The 22,772-nt window shown below is 35.2% G+C and overlaps 1 protein-coding gene across 1 annotated transcript; it reads left to right on the top strand.

Annotated features, from left to right (window-relative positions):
• The first annotated feature begins 14,087 nt into the window (after window positions 1–14,087).
• On the top strand, window positions 14,088–14,645 carry LOC118647690 (putative nuclease HARBI1). Its single transcript, XM_036293061.1, has 2 exons — window positions 14,088–14,255; window positions 14,346–14,645. Exons 1-2 carry the CDS (start codon window positions 14,107–14,109, stop codon window positions 14,620–14,622), a joined length of 426 nt encoding a protein of 141 aa, XP_036148954.1. The 5' UTR covers window positions 14,088–14,106; the 3' UTR covers window positions 14,623–14,645.
• The last annotated feature ends 8,127 nt before the right edge of the window (window positions 14,646–22,772 follow it).

The following is a 22,772-nucleotide window of genomic DNA, read 5'->3' as shown; positions in this document are numbered from 1 at the left end:
CACCCTGAGCGGTTGGATACACCCAATAATTGTAATAGTCAAAGAAGCGTCAAAAATATATCATTATGACATAAAAATAATGTCACGAAACCATCAAAAATTTTTGTACTTTGACGTCATTTTGATAATCTAAAATTTGACCTTATTGTGACATCATTTTGACGTCATTTTGATATTTCTGTTCTCCTTGGGATGTGCTGTATGTTATACTGACATAATTTTGACAATAATAAAGCATAATCTGCAGTGTCAGCTAATGTGCTTAGAAATGAAACAGAAATCTAGTAGAATTTGCGTAATATAATAACAGAAATGCTGCAAAAATCGGACAAAATATGTCATCATAGAGAGAACAAAATTTAAGCATTATGTGTTAACATGATATATTAACAAGAAGTAAGCAAAAATTAATTAGATGATGATGTCACTTTATATAGGCAGAAACTTGTCAAGTTTACTAAGCAGCATACCGGTAATGACAGAAATGGGACAAAAATCGTGTATGTATTGTCGTCTCAGATCGTAACAGCATAAACACAGCAGAAATGTTGCATGATTTGACGTCAATAACTCATAGTAAGTCGTGCCTTTATTCTTACGATGTTTCTGCTATCATATTGTGAAGGTAGGTTGTGCATAATTTCTGCTGCGTTTCTGCTGTTGCATTATGACGGTAAATCGTGCTGTCAGAAAATAAGCTTAATGAGGACGCAGTGGACAAGAATTTGTTTGATATTCATGTTTTAATCTGCTGACATACTGCCAGCATACTGCTAGCATTTGGCTATTAGGGAAACTATCGAATACACGATGGCTAATACAACTTCAAGCAATCAATTAATATTGAAACAATGGGATGCATTAAAGCTGCATTTCCAGATCACGTAAAGTAACAAAGAGCATTGCTACACATCTTTTCAAATGTACAAAATGTATTGTATTTTAGAAAAAAAATTATTTCTAACATTTCTAAGCAGTAGTCTGAAAGATGTCACAATTTGGCAGTAAACAAAAATTATTTTAATTCGACAATATCGATCCCGTCAAATTGTTTGAAGATGTAAATAATCTTTTTTACGTAAATAATCTGTAAGTAACTTTTCAAAATAACATAATTTTTAAAATAACGTAATTCTTCAAATTACATAATTTTCTTTAAAATTATGTAATTTTTCAAATCATATGATTTTTAAAAATCAGGTAACAATTTGAAACATTTTGTTACATGTTTGGTCGTCATTAATTACGTGATTTGTTACGTAATTTCGTTATGTAATTTCGTGACGTGCTTTTTTTCAGTAGGATAAGCATGAGCATCAAATCCGAGACTATCATTTATATTAAAGAACGATGTAGAAACTTTTTAATTATGTTATGCACGCAATTGCAAAAGAGATTATCCAATAATATAAAAATACTTGAAAAACTCAACGTTTTCGCCGAAAGTCGCTTCCCTGATAGTTTTTCAAGTATTTTTATATTATTGAATAATCTCTTTTGCAATTGCGTGCATAACACAATTAAAAAGTTTCTTCGTTCTTTAGTATAAATGATAATCTCGGATTTGATGCTCATGCTTACCCTACTGAAAAAAATTACGTCACGAAATCACATAACAAAATTACGTAACAAATTTCAGTTAGTGCACGGCGCCATCGACACCCACACAGCACACTTTATCCTGAGGATATCCCCAGGTTATCGAGATATTCAATTGGACATATTGCAATCCCATGGATGTCCTACGGTTATTGCGATATCCCTCGGATATCTGGTGGATATTGCGTTATGTAAGGACCACCCGCAGCCCGCAGCACGATTAAGATTAGTGCTGTTAGAAAGGGTTCACTTCTGCGCGCATGCGGATTAAGAGCACGTCAGAGCAGTACCTAAATCTGTCATCTAAGGGTGCCGTATGGTCTGTTTTCAAAAAATTAAAAAAAAATTAATAAAGATTTTAATGTAAGATCAAATAAGAGTGTATGGGTGTGTATGCGGTTATAAACGCACGCACACACACTTTTTCTTTCTTTCAAACATTAACTTCTACTGCCGATATTGTCTCCACCAAATGCCGTCAAAACTATAGTATCCATACTTTGGCACTGTATAATGGCCGTTACAGCGCGCATGCGCGAAGAAGTGAACCCTTTCTAACAGCACTGAGACAAGCAATAATTAGGACAAGCTTCCTGCCTGATGTGGAAAAAAACCGTCACATAATACTTTTATAATTTACTCATTTTAATTGAGTGAACGATTCGCTACAAGAAAAGTGACTGTCATTCTAGTGAAATGAAGAGATAACTTATCAAGCAAAAAATTCATTCTTATAAGAAGCGAGATGTCACTTCATTTCCAGTGGCCGTATTTCACTAACGCTTAGAGTAAAATTCCATTTTGGAGTAATGTTCCACTCCAAGAAATTCAAAGATTATGTATATATTATGAGGATGTTTTTAAAATTCGTAAAATTTTTACATGGTTTTTACGTCATCTATGATCCCAGATAACATGCAAGCACACTAAAAGTAGTATATAATCAACCAACAATCGGTGAACTAGAATCGATCTTCTTGCGTACCCCACAGATCCCAAGTAGCCCACAAAAGTAAGATAAGAATAGATAAAATAAGAAATAATATATTAATATCCCCATGGTGGAAGGATATAAGGTGTGCTCATACGCATATGCTTTTTAACAGCCAATGAAAAGTTCCTTCCAGATACCGCCATCTTGCCGCGGTATTTTCAATTTGTTATATCATAATAGTACCTCAATATCATTCAGACCCAAGTATTCAGACTCCAATTCTCAATAATTCGGAAAAAGGCCTTATTCTAAATAATTACAAATTATTAGAGATGAAAATAATTGAAGGTGATAGTTGGGATAAAAATAAAGAGATTAACTTTTTCATAATAGGGCCTAAACACAATGCCAGACAACAGGCAATAGGAACAGAAATAATGAAAGAGAGAAAGGATCTCTTCTCTGTTTCTCTCTTTCTTTAAAATGGCCGCATCTGGAATCTGCGCAGAACCGTACCGAAATTCGTCTTGAGTATGAGCACACCTTATATCCTTCCACCATGAATATCCCTACTATTGTTTACTTTCATCGAGAACTCGTAGCTCACTTCTATCAGGCTTCTGTATGTAGTTTACTTTTAGTTCGCTCGGGGATCATATTTGTATATTCTCTCAATAGGTTAATTTTATCGAACAATAGTAGTTCGCTTGTAGTAAATTTAATTAGAATAAATATAAAATTACTGTAGATTAATATTATTGTTAGAAGTAAATTCCTAGAACGCTTTGTGTGCTCTATTTAGAGTCTGTTCCTATGGCGCTTATAGTCATTGCCATTTATAGGAATTCTCTAGTTCAAGGTTATTTCTATGTAACCAATCTATGTACTCTCTTTTTATGCTTCTTCTTCTCTTCCGTGACACTCTACGTACGCACGGTCTAAAATCTTGACTGTGGCTGGTATTCATAGTCGAATCTTATTTCAAGATCGTCTCAAGCAATATCTTAAGATGCTAATACAGCTCTGTGATTGGCTGATGGCATCTTAAGACAGTAATTAAGATGATCTTAAATATAAGATCCGACTATGAATACTGGCCTGTATCACCATTTGTATTACTTAATAAAAGTGTGTTATATCATTCTGATAAAACAAAGAATCGTTGCAGTTCCTTGTACTACATAATTCCCATCAGGTTATGGGCCCAGGATACTTCCACTACGTGTTATATAAAGGAAAACAGTTCTAAATAATCAAGATGGCTACAACACAAGGGATCCAGAACATCAATAAATTGACAGAGGACAATTATGACTCCTGGAAGATCCAAATGAGAAGCGTTCTAGTGTGCAATGATTTATGGAGCTACGTAGACGGTACCGTGCGAAAGACTGAGGAAAATGCACAGGCTTGGACAGCAAAAGATCAGAAAGCGCTTTCACGAATCAAGCGGACCGGTAAAAAAAGCCACGTTCTATAAACAGTTATATCGAATGAAAAAGGACTCAGAAATTACTATGAACGCGTATATAAATAATTTTTCTAATAAGGCGGAACAGTTAGCCGAAGCAAGAATAAAAATACCCGATAACCTGCTGTCGATAATGCTGTTATCCTCATTACCTAACGATTTCGAAAATTTTAGTATAGCGATAGTCTCGCGACGAAATTCCAAATATCGACAGCTTGAAGGTTAAATTACTGGAAGAAGAAGCGCGTCAAAACGAACGGACCGGAAAGAGCGACACAGAAAAAGGTCAGACTAACGATGCATTACTCTCTCCTAGTCATACTCGCGATAAACCAAAACATGCGAACTCAACAGATAAATGTACGAAACAAAATCAAAGAAAATTTATCGGGAAATGTTTTAACTGTGGTAAAATCGGACATAAAATTGCAGACTGCCGAGCTAAAACAAAACGCGAAACGAGCAATAAAAGTAACGCTATGACTGCTATAGCTAATATACCGAAGTTTTGGAATCAAACGATTGGTTTCTTGATAGCGGCGCAACAAACCATATGTGCAATGACTCTCAAAAGTTTGAAGTAATAAACGATGCGGAACAATCAAAAGTGTTTACAGCAGCGGACCATAGTTTAAACTCAACACGCGTAGGCGAAATCAACTTATACGTAAAGAATCGCGATTCGAAAAATACAGTAAAATTAAAAGATACGATGCATGTTCTTGCGTTATGACATAACCTGATGTCAGTCTCTAGAATTACAGATAATGGGTACATCGTAATATTTAACAAGGATCAAGCAACAATAAAACGTAGACACGGATCAACCGTTTTAACTGCAACAAAGAGAAATCAACTTTACGTGGTAGATGAAGCAAAAAAACTATACCATGGCTGCTCAGAAAATTAACAACGATAAGCTGACTCGATGGCATCAAAGGTATGGACACCTTAACATTACGGACTTAAAGAACCTCAAGACGAAAGAGATGGTTAAAGGTATGGAATTCAGAACTAACACGAGCGAATTTCGATGTGATGTTTGCGACAAGAATAAGTTACATACTCTACCATTTAAACCGTCAAATAACAGAGAGACTGATGTGTTGAACCTAATACATTCGGATATTTGCGGTCCAATGTATGTAGAGTCGTTAGGAAGGTCGAAGTATTTTGTTACATTTATTGATGACCATTCAAGATACACTGAAACCATTATGCTTCGCAATCGGTCTGATGTTTTAAAAGCTTTCAGGAATTACAAAAAAAGAGTTGAAAACCAAACAGGACAACGCATTAAGAAATTACGCACAGATAATGGAAAGGAATACTTATCCAATAAATTCAAGAAATTTCTAGAAGATGAAGGCATCGAATGACAATTATCCGTAGAATATACGCCGCAGCAAAACGGCGTTGCGGAACGCGCAAATAGAACTATCGTCGAAATGGCGAGATGCATATTGCAACAAGCGGGATTACCACAATTTTTATGGACGGAAGCAGTAAATACCGCGACGTATATACGAAATAGATCTCTTACGAAATGCTTAAATAATAAAACTCCAATTGAATTATGGTCAGGAAAGAAACCTTACGTGGGCTACTTTCGGATTTTTGGAAGCAAGGTCATCGCCTTAAATAAAGGTCCCGCACGAGGAAAATTTCTTCCAAAGGGAGATGATTATGTTCTGGTCGGCTACTCCGAAGAAGCAAAAGCATATAGATTATGGAAGCCAGGAACGAGGACAGTAATAAAATCACGCGACGTAAAATTTTATGAAGAGCTTCACACAAGACACAATGATTGATGTGATTCAATTAAAAACTTGAAGAATAACTCAAACGAAACAGAAACGTTGAAAATTAAACCAATCCCCTTATTAACGAATCAACAAGACTCGGAAGAAAACGAAAAAACAAGGGATCCAACACCGGAAGATGATGCTTCAGAAGAAGAGGAAAATACTGAAGTTGAAGAAGTCTCGAATCAAAACGATAGGAATGTAAATCAACGGGGTCGAGGGCGTCCAAAATTATTAAAAACTGGTCAACGAGGAAGATCCAAGAAGCTTTATCAACAGCGTAATAATATATATCAAGACCAGACAAATGTGAATAAAGCTTCGAATCGAGATGATTATTCAGCATGACTAGCAGCAATGAAATCTGAAATTAAAACTTTAAAAGAAAATGATACTTGGATGTTGGTGCCGAAACCAAGAAAAAAAAAATACTTACCAGTAGATGGGTATTTAAAATAAAACAAAACCGAAACGGAGAAATTACAAAATACAAAGCGAGGATAGTTGCTCGTGGACATACCCAGCAAAAAGGGATAGACTATGATGAAGTCTTTGCGCCCGTTGCGCACGTTACGAAGCAATCAGGGCATTGTTAGCTGCATCCGTAAATGATGAAATGTACGTGGATCAAATGGATGTTGTTTCAGCTTACGTGCAAGGAGAACTTTCGGATGAAATTTACATGGAACAGCCTGAAATGTTTATTCAAAAAGGGCAGGAAAAAATGGTATGCAAGTTAAAGAAACTTTTATATGGATTGAAACAATCAGGACGCAAATGGTACCGAAAACTTAACAATTTTCTCTTGAATCTTGGAGGTAGAAGAACAGAAGCAGATCCATGTGTTTACACATTCAACGAAGGCGAATTCCGAACAATTCTTATGATATATGTTGACGACATAATTGTAGCTTCTAGAAAATATGATAAACTCATGAAAATCAAAAAGATCTTGCAACAAGCTTTCAAAATGGTTGATCTCAAACCAATTAACCAGATTTTAGATATGGATGTTACAAGAGAAGGATTGACAGGAACAATTCGTCTATATCAAGAAAAATACGTTGAAGACTTATTAAATAAATTTAATTTAGATAATGCAAAAGGAGCATCAACTTAGAAGCGAATATAAAAGTCACAAAAAATTTGTGTCCCCATGACGAAAAGGAACAATTAGAGATGCAGACGAAACCATACCGTGAACTTGTCGGTAGCCTGATCTATTTAACGAATGCAACCCGCCCTGATATAGCATTTGCCGCTAGTACACTAAGTCGTTTTTGTTCAAATCCTGGAAGAACACATTGGTTTCTCGCAAAGAGAGTATTGAGATATTTAAAAAACACTCCACACTATGGAATAACTTACGCAAAAAACAAGGAAAAACTTCAAGCATTTACCGACTCCGATTAGGCTGGCAACATCGATGATAGAAAGTCGTGTACTGGAACCGTCATAACGCTGGCAGGTGGTTCAATAAGCTGGCGTTCCAAGAAACAAGCTTCTGTTGCTTTGTCTACTATGGAAGCAGAATACGCAGCACTAGCTGAAGTTTCTAAAGAAGTTGTTTATTTAAAAAGACTATTGAACTATATTGGCTTTGAAAGGTGTGTAGAATCTCCTATACGTATATTTTGCGATAATCAAAGTGCAATAGAATTATCAAAAAAACGCGATTTTACATAAAAGAAGTAAACATATCGATATAAACTTTCATTTTACCAGAGAGTTAGTAGATTAAAAGGAAATAGAGGTAGTTTATTTAAGAACAGATCAAATGATAGCTGATATTTTGACTAAGTCACTGCCAAAAATAAAGCATGATAAATGTGTAACTATGTTAAACCTAAATTAGTATGAAAATTAAACTATTATTTTAATTTTATGGCTTACTCAGAGATTTAATCGCACTCTAGGATAGGAGAGGTGTTAGAAGTAAATTCCTAGAGCGCTTTGTATGCTCTATTTAGAGTCTGTTCCTATAGCGCTTATAGCAATTGCCATCTATATGAATTCTCTAGTTCAAGGTTATTTCTATGTGACCAATCTATGTACTTTCTTTTTATGCTTCTTCTTCTTCTCTTCCGTAACACTCTACGTACGCACGGTCTAAAATCTTGACTGTATCACCATTTGTATTACTTAATAAAAGTGTGTTATATCATTCTGATAAAACAAAAAATCGTTGCAGTTCCTTGTACTACATAATTCTCATTAATTATAAAACTACTGTAGATCAATATACTATAAAACTGCTCTCATCCTATAGTATCATGCTATAACTATGCTGCTTTACAATAGGTCATCTTATTAAATATTTTCGATGAAAAATGACGAAATAAATCAGTGCTGTCCAGGATTTGTAATTTTGGGCTTGAAATTGAAATGTGTCGGTATTCATGCCTATTGTCGTTCCCACTTCTTACTTTATTGCTGTTTTTTCGTAACGCACGACGCTTGTTCAACTACAAATATCATAAGAAGTGTCATTATTATCATCCCTAGAAATGTAATTTCCATTGTCATTATTTATGCAATTTTCATCGTTATTGTGTTCGATATTCACTTTTAAATACTGCACGTTTTGCGTTTGATCTTCATTACCATTGTCCGATCCACTAACGTCCATCGAGTCATTTTTACACAATTGACTACTACTAGCTCCTACAGTTGCATAAAACTCCGCGTAATAACGTAATCATTGTTGCTTTTTCGATAACTCACCAAAACTTTTGCGCGATTTTCGTGACAAATTTCGCTTTTCTTCCGTTGTGATTAGCACCACGGCTATGTAGGAACTGAGATTGAAAACATCATAAGTTGTTGTGCTTTTTTTAGAATATTCTAGAACAATTTACTTAAAATTGAGAAGAATACTATTTTCTGCCAATCGTATCTTACTTGTAGAAGACTAAGAAAATATTCTTCAAAGTCATCTTAATTATGTAAATAAATACCAATATATTACATCATATAATATACTGAAATAGTTTGGTAAGCAAAAAGTTTACTAATATTCATTAACAGTATACTTATAAAGTCTTCTGACGAAAAAGTATACAGTTGGACAAATGTAGATCGCTTGGAGAAGGCTATATAAGCCACTTTTAATGTATTATGTCTGTCATCTCAGAAAGGTGAATGAGGCCCGTATTCATAGTCGAGATTTATTTCCAAGACCGTCTTAAGTTTGGTCTTAAGATGCCCTCTAGTTTCATAGTCGACGAATAAGCAAAGACTTGAGCAAAATCTCAAGTCGTGACTTAACCAAGACGATCTTATTTCAGAACGCCTAAATGTGTTTCATAAACTTTTCTTATTCAATATAAGCACAGGCTTAAGATGATACATATTCATAGTCATTTAAGATCGTCTTATTTGATATATATGTCGGCAAATAAGACGATCTTCGCCAAGTCGTGTCTGTAGTAAACTTAAGAAGTGAACGCTAACCTAATTTATATAAGTTGCGACAGTTTTACATTTATAATGGATTTTGAAAAACCAAGAAATATTGAAATCTCAGATATTAACTTATCTAATGAAGAGGAGGAAGAAAATGAAGAAAACGAATTACAAATACAACTTCCAAAAAGATATAATCGAGATGGTCACAATCCTTTTAATTTTTGAAATGAAAATGAGTTTAAAAAAAGATTCCTGTTTTTGAAAGAATCAATTATGTATGGAATTTTACTAATAATAAAGGAAGGACTTGCTAAAATAAATAACAGAGGATTATCAATATCTCCCCTGCTCAAAAAATCCGATAGAATCAGATAAGAAAAAGTTCTATCTAATTGAATCGTGTTTTCGGTTCGTAAATATTAGATCGGTTATCTGAAATATACGATAGGCTTTCTATATTTCTGTATCGTATTTTTCATATAGTTACCTATCGGTTTTAATCAATTTCTATCGTCATGTTTTATATAAATTAATCGTATTCTATCGTGTTTTTGATTCGTAAATATTAGATTGGTTATCTGAAATATACGATAGGCTTTCTATATTTCTGTATCGTATTTTTCGTATAGATTACCTACCGTTTTTAATCAATTTCTATTGTCATGTTTTATATAAATTAATCGTATTCTATCGTGTTTTTGGTTCGCAAATATTAGATTGCTTATCTAAAACTTATGACTTTTTATCTTTTAGTATCATATTTTTCGTATAGATTACCTATCGTAAATCTAGTTCAAAAAATGTAAACGTTTTACTTTTCTTGTACAGAATCATTTACTCAATTAAAATGAGTAAATTATAAAAGTAATGTGGCAATCGTCTTCCACATCTTCCACAACTCTCGTAGCGAAAGAAACTGATTATTGCTTGTCTTAATCGTGTTGCGGGTGGTCTTTATATAGCGGGTCGGCTGCATTTGACTCACGAGAGAGTAATCGCCTACCAGCCTATCGGCGGCGCTGCGTACTAACTAAAAAGTTGGATAGAAAATGATAGAAACATATAAAAATTTGATAGAAAATTTATAAAATTCTATCGTTCTTTATCGTATCTCAATTAAACGATTAAAACTTTATATGAATATGGATACTTTCCTATATGATCTTACCTAATTATCTTACTGAATAGAAAAATTACGATTTAAAGTCTATACAAATTAATCTGAAATTGTCCCTATATGTTTCTATCAAATATATGTTATGGAACAATAATCGTTTTCTATCGTTGTCTTTATAATAGGAGATATTTCAAGGAGGAACAATTATCACAGGCACACAAAAAAAGTGATCCGGCGGACCAGACTAGTCAATCCTTATGTATTTTGACTTACTGAATCCGAATTCAAGGTCAGAATTGCAAAGTTAGCTCGCATTTTCTAATCTCAAAAAAAATTTTTTTTTAATGTTGGTCTGGCGGACCAGACTATATAATCAGTCAATCCTTATGTATTTTGACCCGCTGAATCCAAATCCAAGGTCAAAATTATTAAATTTGCTTATTTTTTCTAACCTCAAAAAAAATTTTTTTTAATGTTGGTCCGGCGGACCAGAGTAGTCTATTCTTATGTATTTTGACCCGCTGAATCGAAATTCAAGGTCAGAATTGCTGAATTGGCTTATTTTTTTCTAACCTCAAAAAAACACCTTGTAAAAGCAGCTTGGATCTTAAATGTATAATTCGAAGCGTGCAAGCTTGCGTAAGCACATTATCCGGGGAAAATTCAATACTTATAACAAGTCTGAGCTTCTGTGAATGAATAGCGTAGAAAATTCACTCCTTTTTCCTATTATATTTAACTCTTTTATTCTGACCTTGGATTTGGATTCAGCGGGTCAAAATACATAAGGATTGACTGATTATATAGTCTGGTCCGCCAGGCCAACATTTAAAAAAAAATTTTTTTTGAGGTTAGGAAATGCGAGCTAACTTTGCAATTTTGACTTTGGATTTGTATTCAGCGGATCAAAATACATAAGGATTGACTAGACTAGTCAATCCGCCGGACCAACCTTTTTTTTTGTGTGTCTGTGTTATTTTATAATTCCGCCGGACAGAACATTCTGTTGTTCTTTATGGTATCCGAATTAAACGATTAAAACTTTATCTGAATATGGATACTTTCCTATATTATCTTATCTGGTTATCTTATTGAATAAAAAAATTACGACTTAAAGTCTATATAAATTATTCAGATAATTCTATATTCAGATAAAGTTTTAATCGTTTGATTCAGACATGATAAAGAATGAAAAATGTTATGTTCGGCAAAATTGCGAAATAATTTTTCCCTGTTTAAAATATCTCCAATTATATATAGGCAATGATAAAAAACTATTATAGTATATAACATATTTTTAATAAAAACGTATAGGGACAATTTCAGATTAATTTATATAGACTTTACGTCATAATTTTTATATTCAGCAAGATAGCCAGATAAATTGTATAGGAAAGTACTCATATTCAGATAAAGATTTAATCGTTTAATTTAGATACGATAAAATACGATAGAACTTTATGTCCGCCGAAATGGTAATATATTTGATAGAAACATATAGGAACAATTTCAGATTAATTCATATAGAGTTTTATAGACCTTGAATCGTAAATTTCATATTTAGTACAATAAGTAGATAAGATCATATAGAAAAATAATTGTATTTAGATAAAGTTTTAATCGTTTATTTCAGATACGATAAGAAACGATAGAACTTTATGTCCGCCGAAATTGGAATACATCTGATAGAAACGTATAGGAACAATTTCAGATTAATTCATATAGAGTCTTATAGACCTTGAATCGTAAATTTCATATTCAAAACGATAAGTAGATAGGATCATATATAAAAGTAGTCGTATTCAGATAAAGTTTTAATCGTTTATTTCAGATACGATAAGAAACGATAGAACTTTATGTCCGCCGAAATTGGAATACATCTGATAGAAACGTATAGGAACAATTTCAGATTAATTCATATAGAGTCTTATAGACCTTGAATCGTAAATTTCATATTCAGAACGATAAGTAGATAGGATCATATATAAAAGTAGTCGTATTCAGATAAAGTTTTAATCGTTTATTTCAGATACGATAAGAAACGATAGAACTTTATGTCCGCCGAAATTGGAATACATCTGATAGAAACGTATAGGAACAATTTCAGATTAATTCATATAGAGTCTTATTGACCTTGAATCGTAAATTTCATATTTAGTACAATAAGTAGATAAAATCATATAGAAAAATAATTGTATTTAGATAAAGTTTTAATCGTTTATTTCAGATACGATAAGAAACGATAGAACTTTATGTCCGCCGAAATTGGAATACATCTGATAGAAACGTATAGGAACAATTTCAGATTAATTCATATAGAGTCTTATAGACCTTGAATCGTAAATTTCATATTCAAAACGATAAGTAGATAGGATCATATATAAAAGTAGTCGTATTCAGATAAAGTTTTAATCGTTTATTTCAGATACGATAAGAAACGATAGAACTTTATGTCCGCCGAAATTGGAATACATCTGATAGAAACGTATAGGAACAATTTCAGATTAATTCATATAGAGTCTTATAGACCTTGAATGGTAAATTTCATATTCAGAACGATAAGTAGATAGGATCATATATAAAAGTAGTCGTATTCAGATAAAGTTTTAATCGTTTATTTCAGATACGATAAGAAACGATAGAACTTTATGTCCGCCGAAATTGGAATACATCTGATAGAAACGTATAGGAACAATTTCAGATTAATTCATATAGAGTCTTATTGACCTTGAATCGTAATTTTCATATTCAGTACGATAAGTAGATAGGATCATATAGAAAAGTAGTCGTATTCAGATAAAGTTTTAATCGTTTATTTCAGATACGATAAGAAACGATAAAATTTTATAACTTTTCTATCTGGCAGGAAACCTAGTGTCCGATAGAAACGATAGATTCAGATAAAATCATATTAAATTTCTATCAAATTTCTATATGTTTCTATCAGTTTCTATCGTACTTTTTGAACAAGGTCCTATCATGCAGTTATTAATTTGTCTCAGATTTTATGCAACTGCAAGCTTTCAGGTAAAAAAGAAGTTCGTTAATTGTATTGTACGTTAATTGTATTATAGTTAAAAATATATGCAATATGTGTAGAAAAAAAATTAATTAATAACAATACAAATTTATTAGACAATATAAAAAATTGATTCTACAAAAATAATTTTATATTTCAGATTATTGTGAGATGTCGCACAAATCTCACAATCTATCATTTCCAGGATAATTTATCGTGTTTTAACTTTATTAGCTAGTAATATTAATCATTATGTCAGAATGTCCATTTCTGACGAAGCTAAATCTGAAAACAAACGTTTATTTAAACAACTTGGTCATGGTCCTGGAGTGATTGGTCTTCCTAACATTGATGGAGCAATTGATTGTACATGTACGTTTAGTACATACAAGATTACAAAATATCGATGAAATATTTAAAAATAGAGAAGGATACTTCTCCTTAAATGTTCAAGTACGTATCATCTTTTAAGCAAATTTAATTGCATAAAACAAATTAAATTTCTAAAAGGATCATCCTACTGTGACAGCCAAAAACATTTACCTATATTTTGGAATTTTTTTAAAGAAAACTATTGCACATATTTTGGTCTTATAAGAAAAATCTATATATATACAAATTTAATATTTTAATATATTAAAATGTGGTAACAATAGTTATAAATTTATAAAATATATTTTATATTTATGTTCTTAGTTGTTGGACTACGAACAGAATTCTTGGACATAGTTCCTGAATGGCCAGGAAGTCAGCATGATAGCAGAATTTTTCAAAATTCACGGATTTATATACAATATACACAGTCAGAATTTACAGGGTATGCTAGTTGGAGATGCTGGATACCCAGCATTACCCTTTCTACTTACTCCGATTGGTAATCCTGTCACTGATGAAGAAATAAGGTTCAAATTTTGTTCCATAACTACACGTAAATTGTTGTATTTAATTATTGAAATTAAATTTATAATTAAAAAATGACATATTTGTTATAGTTACAATGCGATCCACGGAAGAACCAAAACAATAGTAGAAAGAATATTTGGTATATGGAAACGAAGATTTCCATGTTTATCGAAAGGACTTACAACAAAACTCGTAACCTCTAGGACAATTGTTGTTGCCTGTGCTGTCCTTCACAATCTATCTCTGATCTTCAAGGATGTACTTATGGAAAAAGAAGAAAAAGTAGAAAATGATGAAGTTCCTGTAAACGAACTTCACTGGCAACCTGGAGAAGGCTTTATTGTACGAGATGCTCTCATTGAATGATTGTTTAGATAGTGTATTTTACTGAATAATGAAACAATCATTGTAATAATAAATGAATGGATTATTGTAATAATGAATAATATATAAATTGATTTGATTATAAATAATTGTTGATATATTTTTTTATATAATAACACATGACATTTATTAAATTGATAAATTATAAATAAAACGCATATGTATCACATAAGGTTTCAGTACAATAAAGAATGCTTATAAAATGCTTATTAAAAAATAATACTAAATACTTAAATACTTTTTTTTCCATTGTTTATTTTTGCTCGAATTTACATTTTCTTTGCACATTTTGTTAATAAATACATAATTTAATTAGGAAAATTTTTTAATAAATTTTATTAAGTTGAATATTCGACTTACTTTGTTTATAGCATTCAATAAATTAATATTAATATTAAACTTAATAATATAATTAGTAGTGTCTTTTTGCAGTGACTGCTTATTGCACCATGAACTATGACAATAACGTAAAAACATGAGCAGATGATAATAAATGCAACGTTCCTATTGGACAATCCAACAGAAATATTACGGAAGTTGCCGAATATCAAATAAGTTCAACCTTAAGAACATCTTCGTCAAGATGATCTCGAATTATTAAATAAGATTTACTTGAGCACAATCTTCTTCGTGAAGATTGTCTTATTTCACGACTATGAAATCTATTATTCTTAAGACGGTTTTGATTGAATAAGATTGACTTGACCAAGATCATCTTAAGTACTGACTTGAGACTCGACTATGAATACGGGCCTAAATATATTATATCATGTAATATACTGAAGTACTTTGATAAACAAAAAGTTTACTAATATTCATCAATAGTATACTTCTAAAGTCTTCTGACGAAAAAGTATACAGTTGGATAAATGTAGATCGCTTAAAGAAGGCTAGATAAGCCACTTTCAATGTATTATTTCTGTCATCTCAGAAAGGTGAATAAATATCGATATATTATATCATGTAATATACTCAAATACTTTGGTAAGCAAAAAGTTTACTAATATTCATCAACAGTATACTTCTAAAGTTTTCTGACGAAAAAATATACAGTTGGACGAATGTAGATCGCTTGGAGGAAGCTATATAACCCACTTTCAATGTATCATCCCATACAGCACGGAGAGCTCCCAAGGAGCTCACAAAATTTTTCATAAGCTTCATTTAAGCTTCCAAAAAATTCGCACGGAGCTGCTATGTCCGCTTTTGAGAGCTCCTTGAGAGCTTCATTTAAGCTCGCAGGGAGTTTATAAATCATGTTTTAAGAGCTCCCTGCGAGCTTCAAAGTAATTCCCGGGAAGCTTTTATACAAGCTTCCTGAGAACTTCATCTAAGCTTGCAAGGATTTCAGAAATTGTTTTAAGAGTTCCCTGCGAGCTTCAAAATAATTCTCGGGAAATTTCTATATAAGCTTCCCGGGAGCTCTTATGTCCGCTTTTGGGCGCTCCCTGAGAGCTTAGATGAAACTATCAGGGAGCTTATATAGAAGCTTCACGGGAATTATTTTGAAGCTCGCAGGGAGTTCTTAAAACATTATTTCTGAACTCCCTGCGAGCTTAAATAAAGCTCTCAAGGAGTTCTCAAAAGCGGACATTGGAGCTGCCGGAAAAAATTTTATTTTTATATTTTCTCAATTTTCGGAAGCTCTCTTTGAGTTGCGAAGGCCCACGAACTCTCTTCGTGTAACAAAAACAATATATATTACACTTTGCTGCTAGTAAAGTACTAACTGCTAGGTAAGCCGTGAGTGATGGTTTTCTTTTATAAGCCTTTTGGAGTAAATTTTCTCACGAGGAGGAGCGCCGTGCCTTCGCCTAGTGGCGATCTTGCGAACTACTCGCGGCTATATGACTATACATGCAGTACATTAATTTACCCGATATGTTCAATCTCTGGGAATTTGTTTTGTCAAATTTTGTAAATTTCTTGAAAACTCAGCAAAACGAACTCCCTGGGAGCTTGTTTTGTCGAATTTTGTAAGGTTCGCGGAAACTCAGCAAAACGAACTCCCTAGAAGCTTGTTTTGTCGAATTTTGTAAGGTTCTCGGAAACTCAGCAAAACAAACTCCCTGGGAGCTTGTTTTGTCGAATTTTGTAAGCTTCTCGGGAGATCAGCAAAATGAACTCCCTGGGAGCTTGTTTTGTCGAATTTTGTAAGGTTCTCGGAAACTCAGCAAAACGAACTCCCTGGGAGCTTGTTTTGTCGAATTTTGTAAGCTTCTCGGAAACTCAGCAAAACGAACTCCCTGGGAGCTTGTTCTGTCAAATTTTGTAAGCTTCTCGGGAGCTCAGCAAAATGAACTCCTTGGGAGCTTGTTTTGTCGAATTTTGTAAGCTCCCCGGGAGCTCAGCAAAATGAACTCCCTGGGAGCTTGTTTTGACGAATTTTGTAAGCTCCTCGGGAGCTCAGCAAAATGAACTCCCTGGGAGCTTGTTTTGTCGAATTTTGTAAGGTTCTCGGAAACTCAATAAAACGAACTCCCTGAAAGCTTGTTTTGTCGAATTTTGTAAGCTTCTCGGGAGCTCAGCAAAATGAACTCCCTGGGAGTTTGTTTTGTCGAATTTTGTAAGCTCCTCGGGAGCTCAGCAAAATGAACTCCCTGGGAGCTTAATCGGAGCTTTGTGCTGTATGGGATTTTTGTCATCTTAGAAAGGTGAATAAATATTGATATATACTGTGGCGGTCATACGCCACTCTCGCAGCGCGCCTAAGCTAATGCGCTCACGGCGTACACCGATGCGTCAACCGACGCGCGCTCACCGCCTACGCCGCGCGCCGCCAGCGGAGCAGTGTGCGGCGCAGCCGATAGAGCGGCCGCGGCACTCCGGAGTAAGATGCAACGGCCCGGCTATATAAAGACCACCCGCAGCGCTGAAAGATAATCTAATCCTAGATTCACAGAGAGGATATCCTGACGTTTATCAGATATTCTCTGTACTCTCTCTTTTTGGCAGACGAGTCTCTTTTTTGGAGCGTGCTCGTCGGAAGGCGCTCGCACTAGGGCCTCCTTCACAGAGTGTGCTCGCACCAGGACCTCCTTCACGGAGTGCGCTCGCACCAGGGCCTCCTTCACAGAGTGCGCTCGCACCAAGGCCTCCTTCTTGGAGTGTGCTCGACGGCAACATCCTGCCTCGACGAAGGAAGATCAACCGGCCGGAGCGGCCTTTGTCCAGGGCTGCTGACACGAGGACACCAGGACTCGACCCAGGGGAAACCAGGCTAAAGTGGAAGCTCATCACCTGGGACCTCCCGCCTATTCCACGGACCAGGACTCTACGCTACCTGCAGCACTCGGCGGAGACGCAGACCACACCGACCAAACCAAAGGTCGACGCCAGCATCCAGGTCAAGTCTCCAGGCAGTTCCGACATCTCCTGGCCCAGTACCCGAACCAGTGACTCCAAGAGCACCACGGAAGAAGACTAGGAGCAACCGGACCAACCAGGCAAAGCCACTGGACCTCTACGAGGAGTTCGTGGCTGCCTTGTGAACAAGGAAGCAAACTGTCCTTCTAAGAGCGCCTGACAAACCGCCCTTTTCAGGGCGACCAAAGAACTCCACGCGGTGGAATATCTCAAGTGGGGAGTAACACACACGCACACATTATACCAAATACCCCACATATACTATCGTAAAATGTATTCAAGTAAAGATAGGCTTAAACTTTTATGCAAAAGTTGTTAATTATTGACCTATATATCATTGATGGTAAAAATAATTAATAAATTATTTACTCTTGTAAACTAATAGTCTTCTACCAGTAGTTTTATATAAATGCAAGATATTTGGCGTATTGTTGTTTCATATTCGCATTATCCAATTGTTTCCATTATGTTTCCTATAAAAGCTTTAACAACTATCTATCAATATGCTAACTACAGTGGCATGCAAGCAATAGTATTCTAGCACGTTATCTGGGGATCGCATCCACATAGATTCTAGTACCATTTTTGAGCGGATGTCCACTCGAATATTCACGTGGATTTCACGATGCCGATCCACATAGCATTAACGTGGATATCACGTATTGTTTTATTGGGGTTCTTCTCAAGTAAAAATAGACATTATTGAAATCGCTGAAAGTTTTAAAAATAGCGACCGACATTGACTTAACGATCAGGGAATAGAATCTTCTTCATAGCCTAAATATTAAAAACTGTATAAGCACCGAAAACTATTGAATCCAGGTATATGAAATTAGTAACGCCAGTGGAACAAAACGTTTTGAAAATATTTCCGAGTTTATGCTTGCTTTATTGATTTTGTTATTTTCAAATGCCTCGGTTGAACAAGCTTTTTCTATATTAAATATAATTAAGGACCGATTGCGCAACAATATGTCAATTGCTGTGATTTTAAGCCTACAGCTTATGTGTTCTGAATTAAAACGTTTTAATTCAGAAAATGTTTATAACATCGATAACAGAGTCGTTGAAATTCTTGACATTTTTTTTGGACCATTAAAACGGAATTTATTTCAACTTTGATCAGTCAAAAAAATGTCAAGGATTTCAACGACTCTGTTATCAATGTTATAAACATTTTCTGAATTTAAACGTTTTAACACATAAGCTGTAGGCTTAAAATCACAGCAATTGTGTTGTGGCTTTTTGGTGGATAGAGGGCCACCGGTATTTAGGGATCGTCCGTCGATACTCCTTGGGTCAGGTTTCTTGAGAGATTGTAGCCGATTGTCGTATAACAATGAGTATATATTTTCTATCTTGATTACACTGAGTTACACTGACTTAATTCGTTAATACCTGTGACAAATATAAAAAAATGAGCGACATACGTTCGTCGCTGTATGTGTAGCAAAGCCCGCTCGTTGTCTATACCTCGGTGTTTATATACACCGATTTTTGGTGTATAACCGGGGAGAGTACTTCCCGGTCACTGGCCTTTGCTCAATGCTCTTGCTTAGCCAGCAATTGCTAGCTATGCAGATTCCACCCCAAAATCAGGAGATTTTGGGTGTTGTTTATTAAGCAACCGGGTGCATTGCACGGTGCGACGCCCGGTATGTAGGCCGGGCGATGTCCGCGCACGAGGTGTCATTTGACATCTTATATCGCTTGCGACATTTCTTGTGTGAGTGCATCACACTCACAACATCCCTCCCCTTTATTAAGAAGAAAACGAGGAGGCTGAGTTTTCGCAAAGGTTTACGCATAAGTTTTCGCGAAGTGTTCAATATAATGTTTGTTGTACCCCTCGTTGTGAGTACGATTTGGGATCGCTGCCAGAGATCTCGCGAGGAAGGTATTTCGTCACATACACCGTTATTTGTCTTAAACACTTTTATTCTTGTATTCAGTTACAATGGGTAGATCGCGACCCCGCAAGGCAGAGTGTCGCGTCTATGAACTTGTTGTCCACGACCCCGCAACGCAGAGTGTCGTGGTTGTATATTTAGTATAAGTTATCTCGGCGATACACGACCCCGCAAAGCAGAGTGTCGTGTGTAGTCTTAGTTTGTCTACTTCGGATTGACCCGATCCTCACCTTCTTTCGCCGGTTTATATATCCGATAATTCGGTAGTTGGATCGAAAGAAGGGGAGGATTGCGTGAGGGCGTAAATCGGTCAGTATTCCAAATTATTGCTTAGACAGCAAGTGCTGTCTAAGGAGCATTGCGCTAATTGTCGAGCGGATTGCGCGAAACCTCGCGCGATGCGCTCGATGCTGACTGCAGCTGACCGACTTACGTCATCGTGTTACTGACACCTTATCGTTATGAGTGTGTCACTCATAACATGTTTTCGCGTAGAAATTTTTTCGCGTAATATAATGTTACATAATTTGTAGCCCTAAAAAGAAATGTTTTCTTTTTTACATACGTACACGCATACATAGATACATTGTATTGTTGTATCCGCTGTGGACGAACGCTATTCATAAAATTATAATCTTGTGTTATAGGCTAAAATGGGAAGTTATATTTGTGGGCTACCACAATTAACATATTGTTGCGCAATCTGTCCTTAATTATATTTAATATAGAAAAAGCTTGTTCGACCAAGGCATTTGAAAGGAGCACGTATGATATTATTGTGATTACTAAAGCTAAAACGTACCAAATATAAATAAAAGATATTTTTCAATATCTTTCTTGTACAATATTAAAATTTTAAGATTTTTTAATATTGTACAAGAAAAATATATTGAAAAATATCTTTTTCTTCTCTTAAAAATATTTTATTTAAAAAAAATATTTAAAATGTAATTATTCCGCAATTCTTTCCAATATAGAGAAAAAAAATTTACCAAAAACGTTTTATCTTGGTCGCCTTGGCGGGAGAATTTGGATTTTTAGGAGGAATCAGTGATTAGCTAGAGGGAAATGGCGAGTCATCTGGCAATCCTGTCCGTGGATTACACTTTGACTATATAAGTATGGACTGCCAGTGTCTTAGTTTTCTCATTCACTTCTGTACCGAAATCGGTAGCTAACATCTTTCATATTTAGGCTCCGCCCCATCGACCAAAGAGTGAAAAATATAAATACATCATAAAAAGCATATCAAATATATTTTATATTCTATAGCCAGTGTTCTCAGTAGGATTGTATATTTAAGACCATAACCAATAAAATAATTCTTGTAGTATGTGAAAATAAACTAAAAATAATGTTAAATATAGACTCTTGCTATGAACATCAGTTTCTAAGTAGTATATAACATAAATAATAATTATAGGCTTTAATAAAAATAAACTAATAAAATAAAAAAATGTAATATCAGAAGAAAAATTTAGAGTGTAAATAAATATATATATTACACAAATATATGTATAAATAACTGTTATTGTTAAACGTGAATAATTAAATTATAGTAATAATAATAATAATATTTATTGCTATCCCTTGCGGGGTACAAGCGGACCTCCGCTCCGCTCACAATAATTCTTCGCCTCTCTTAAACTATTATCCGCCGCTCTACTCGCATTCACATTCACACTCGCTTGAGAGAGAGAAAGAGCATTCATACCTCCACAGCCATTCACACTTGGACCTCCGCTTCCGCTGTACATTTCTTCCATTCTATTTCCTTTACATTCATTCATCCACACGCGCTCTACCTTCTTTTCTCCCCCTCCCCTCTCCCCTCCCTCCTCTTCTATCCTCCTGTCCTCTCTTAGTCTATCTAACCTCTCCATCCACCACTCTCCCTCCCCCTCCTCCCCTAATAATTCCTCCACCATCTCCTGCCAGCTTTTTTGTACCCCCCAGTCTATACACTCTTCCCAAACATGCTCCCACGTCTCCTCCCCCCATCCGCATAACCTACATGTCCTCCTCTCCTCCTCCTCCCAATATCTCCCCCCCCTCATTACTCCCCCTAACCTATACCTTGCCATCCTTTGCCATCTTTTCTCCTCCCAATTCCTTTTTAAATATTCCGGAATCCCCTCCCCTTTTACTCTCCAATACCACCCATTGTATTTTGAATCCTTGATTCCCTCCCATCTTTCCTTTCTTTGCTTTTCCCTCTCTCTCCTTACCAACTCCTCTCCTCTTAGCTTCCCTCTCTCCCTTAGCCTCTCCACCTCCTCCATCTCCCATCCCCTCTCTTTATAGAAATTTATCCTTTCTACTTCCCACCCCGACTTCGCCTTGCCCTCCCTCGCTTTCTTCTTTATCTCCATCCAACATCTCCTTGCCAGCTCTCCCCCTCCTCCCTCTTCTAACTTCTTTTCGTAACCCCATGCTCTCATTCCCGCTCTTCCCTCCAATCTATCCCTTTGCAATTCTTCTCTTATCATATATCCTGGTACACTTCTCTCTACTCCTAACATCCATCTCAAGTATCTCTCCTGCAGTCTTTCTACCCCTATTCTCCTCTTCCATCCCCAAATCTCTACACCGTAACTTACCACCGACCACACCAACCTATCAAATAACCATAGCCTTCTCCCCCAGTCTCTTCCAAACCTCCTTTTCCCTATTCCCCAGATCTGTCCTAAAATAGCCGAACCTTTTTTTACTCTTTCTTCTACATGCCCATCCTGTTTTCCATTTGCCAGCAACGTGTACCCCAGGTATTTAAACCTATTTACCTCCTCTAACTTCTTTCCTTTCCATCTCCAGTTTATCTTTTTCCTTCTCCCCCCACCTCTTTTACATCTCATA

The sequence above is a fragment of the Monomorium pharaonis genome, chromosome 10, assembly GCF_013373865.1.
Source record: "Monomorium pharaonis isolate MP-MQ-018 chromosome 10, ASM1337386v2, whole genome shotgun sequence".
NCBI lineage: Eukaryota > Metazoa > Arthropoda > Insecta > Hymenoptera > Formicidae > Monomorium > Monomorium pharaonis.
This window is presented reverse-complemented; position numbering and strand designations above follow the sequence as displayed.

Excerpts from the sequence above, each read along its gene's own strand:
- LOC118647690 (XM_036293061.1), top strand. The coding sequence starts at position 14,107 with ATGATAGCAGAATTTTTCAAAATTCACGGATTTATATACAATATACAC. Across the intron at positions 14,256-14,345 it reads GTCACTGATGAAGAAATAAG|TTACAATGCGATCCACGGAA; the intron begins GTTCAAATTTTG and ends TATTTGTTATAG.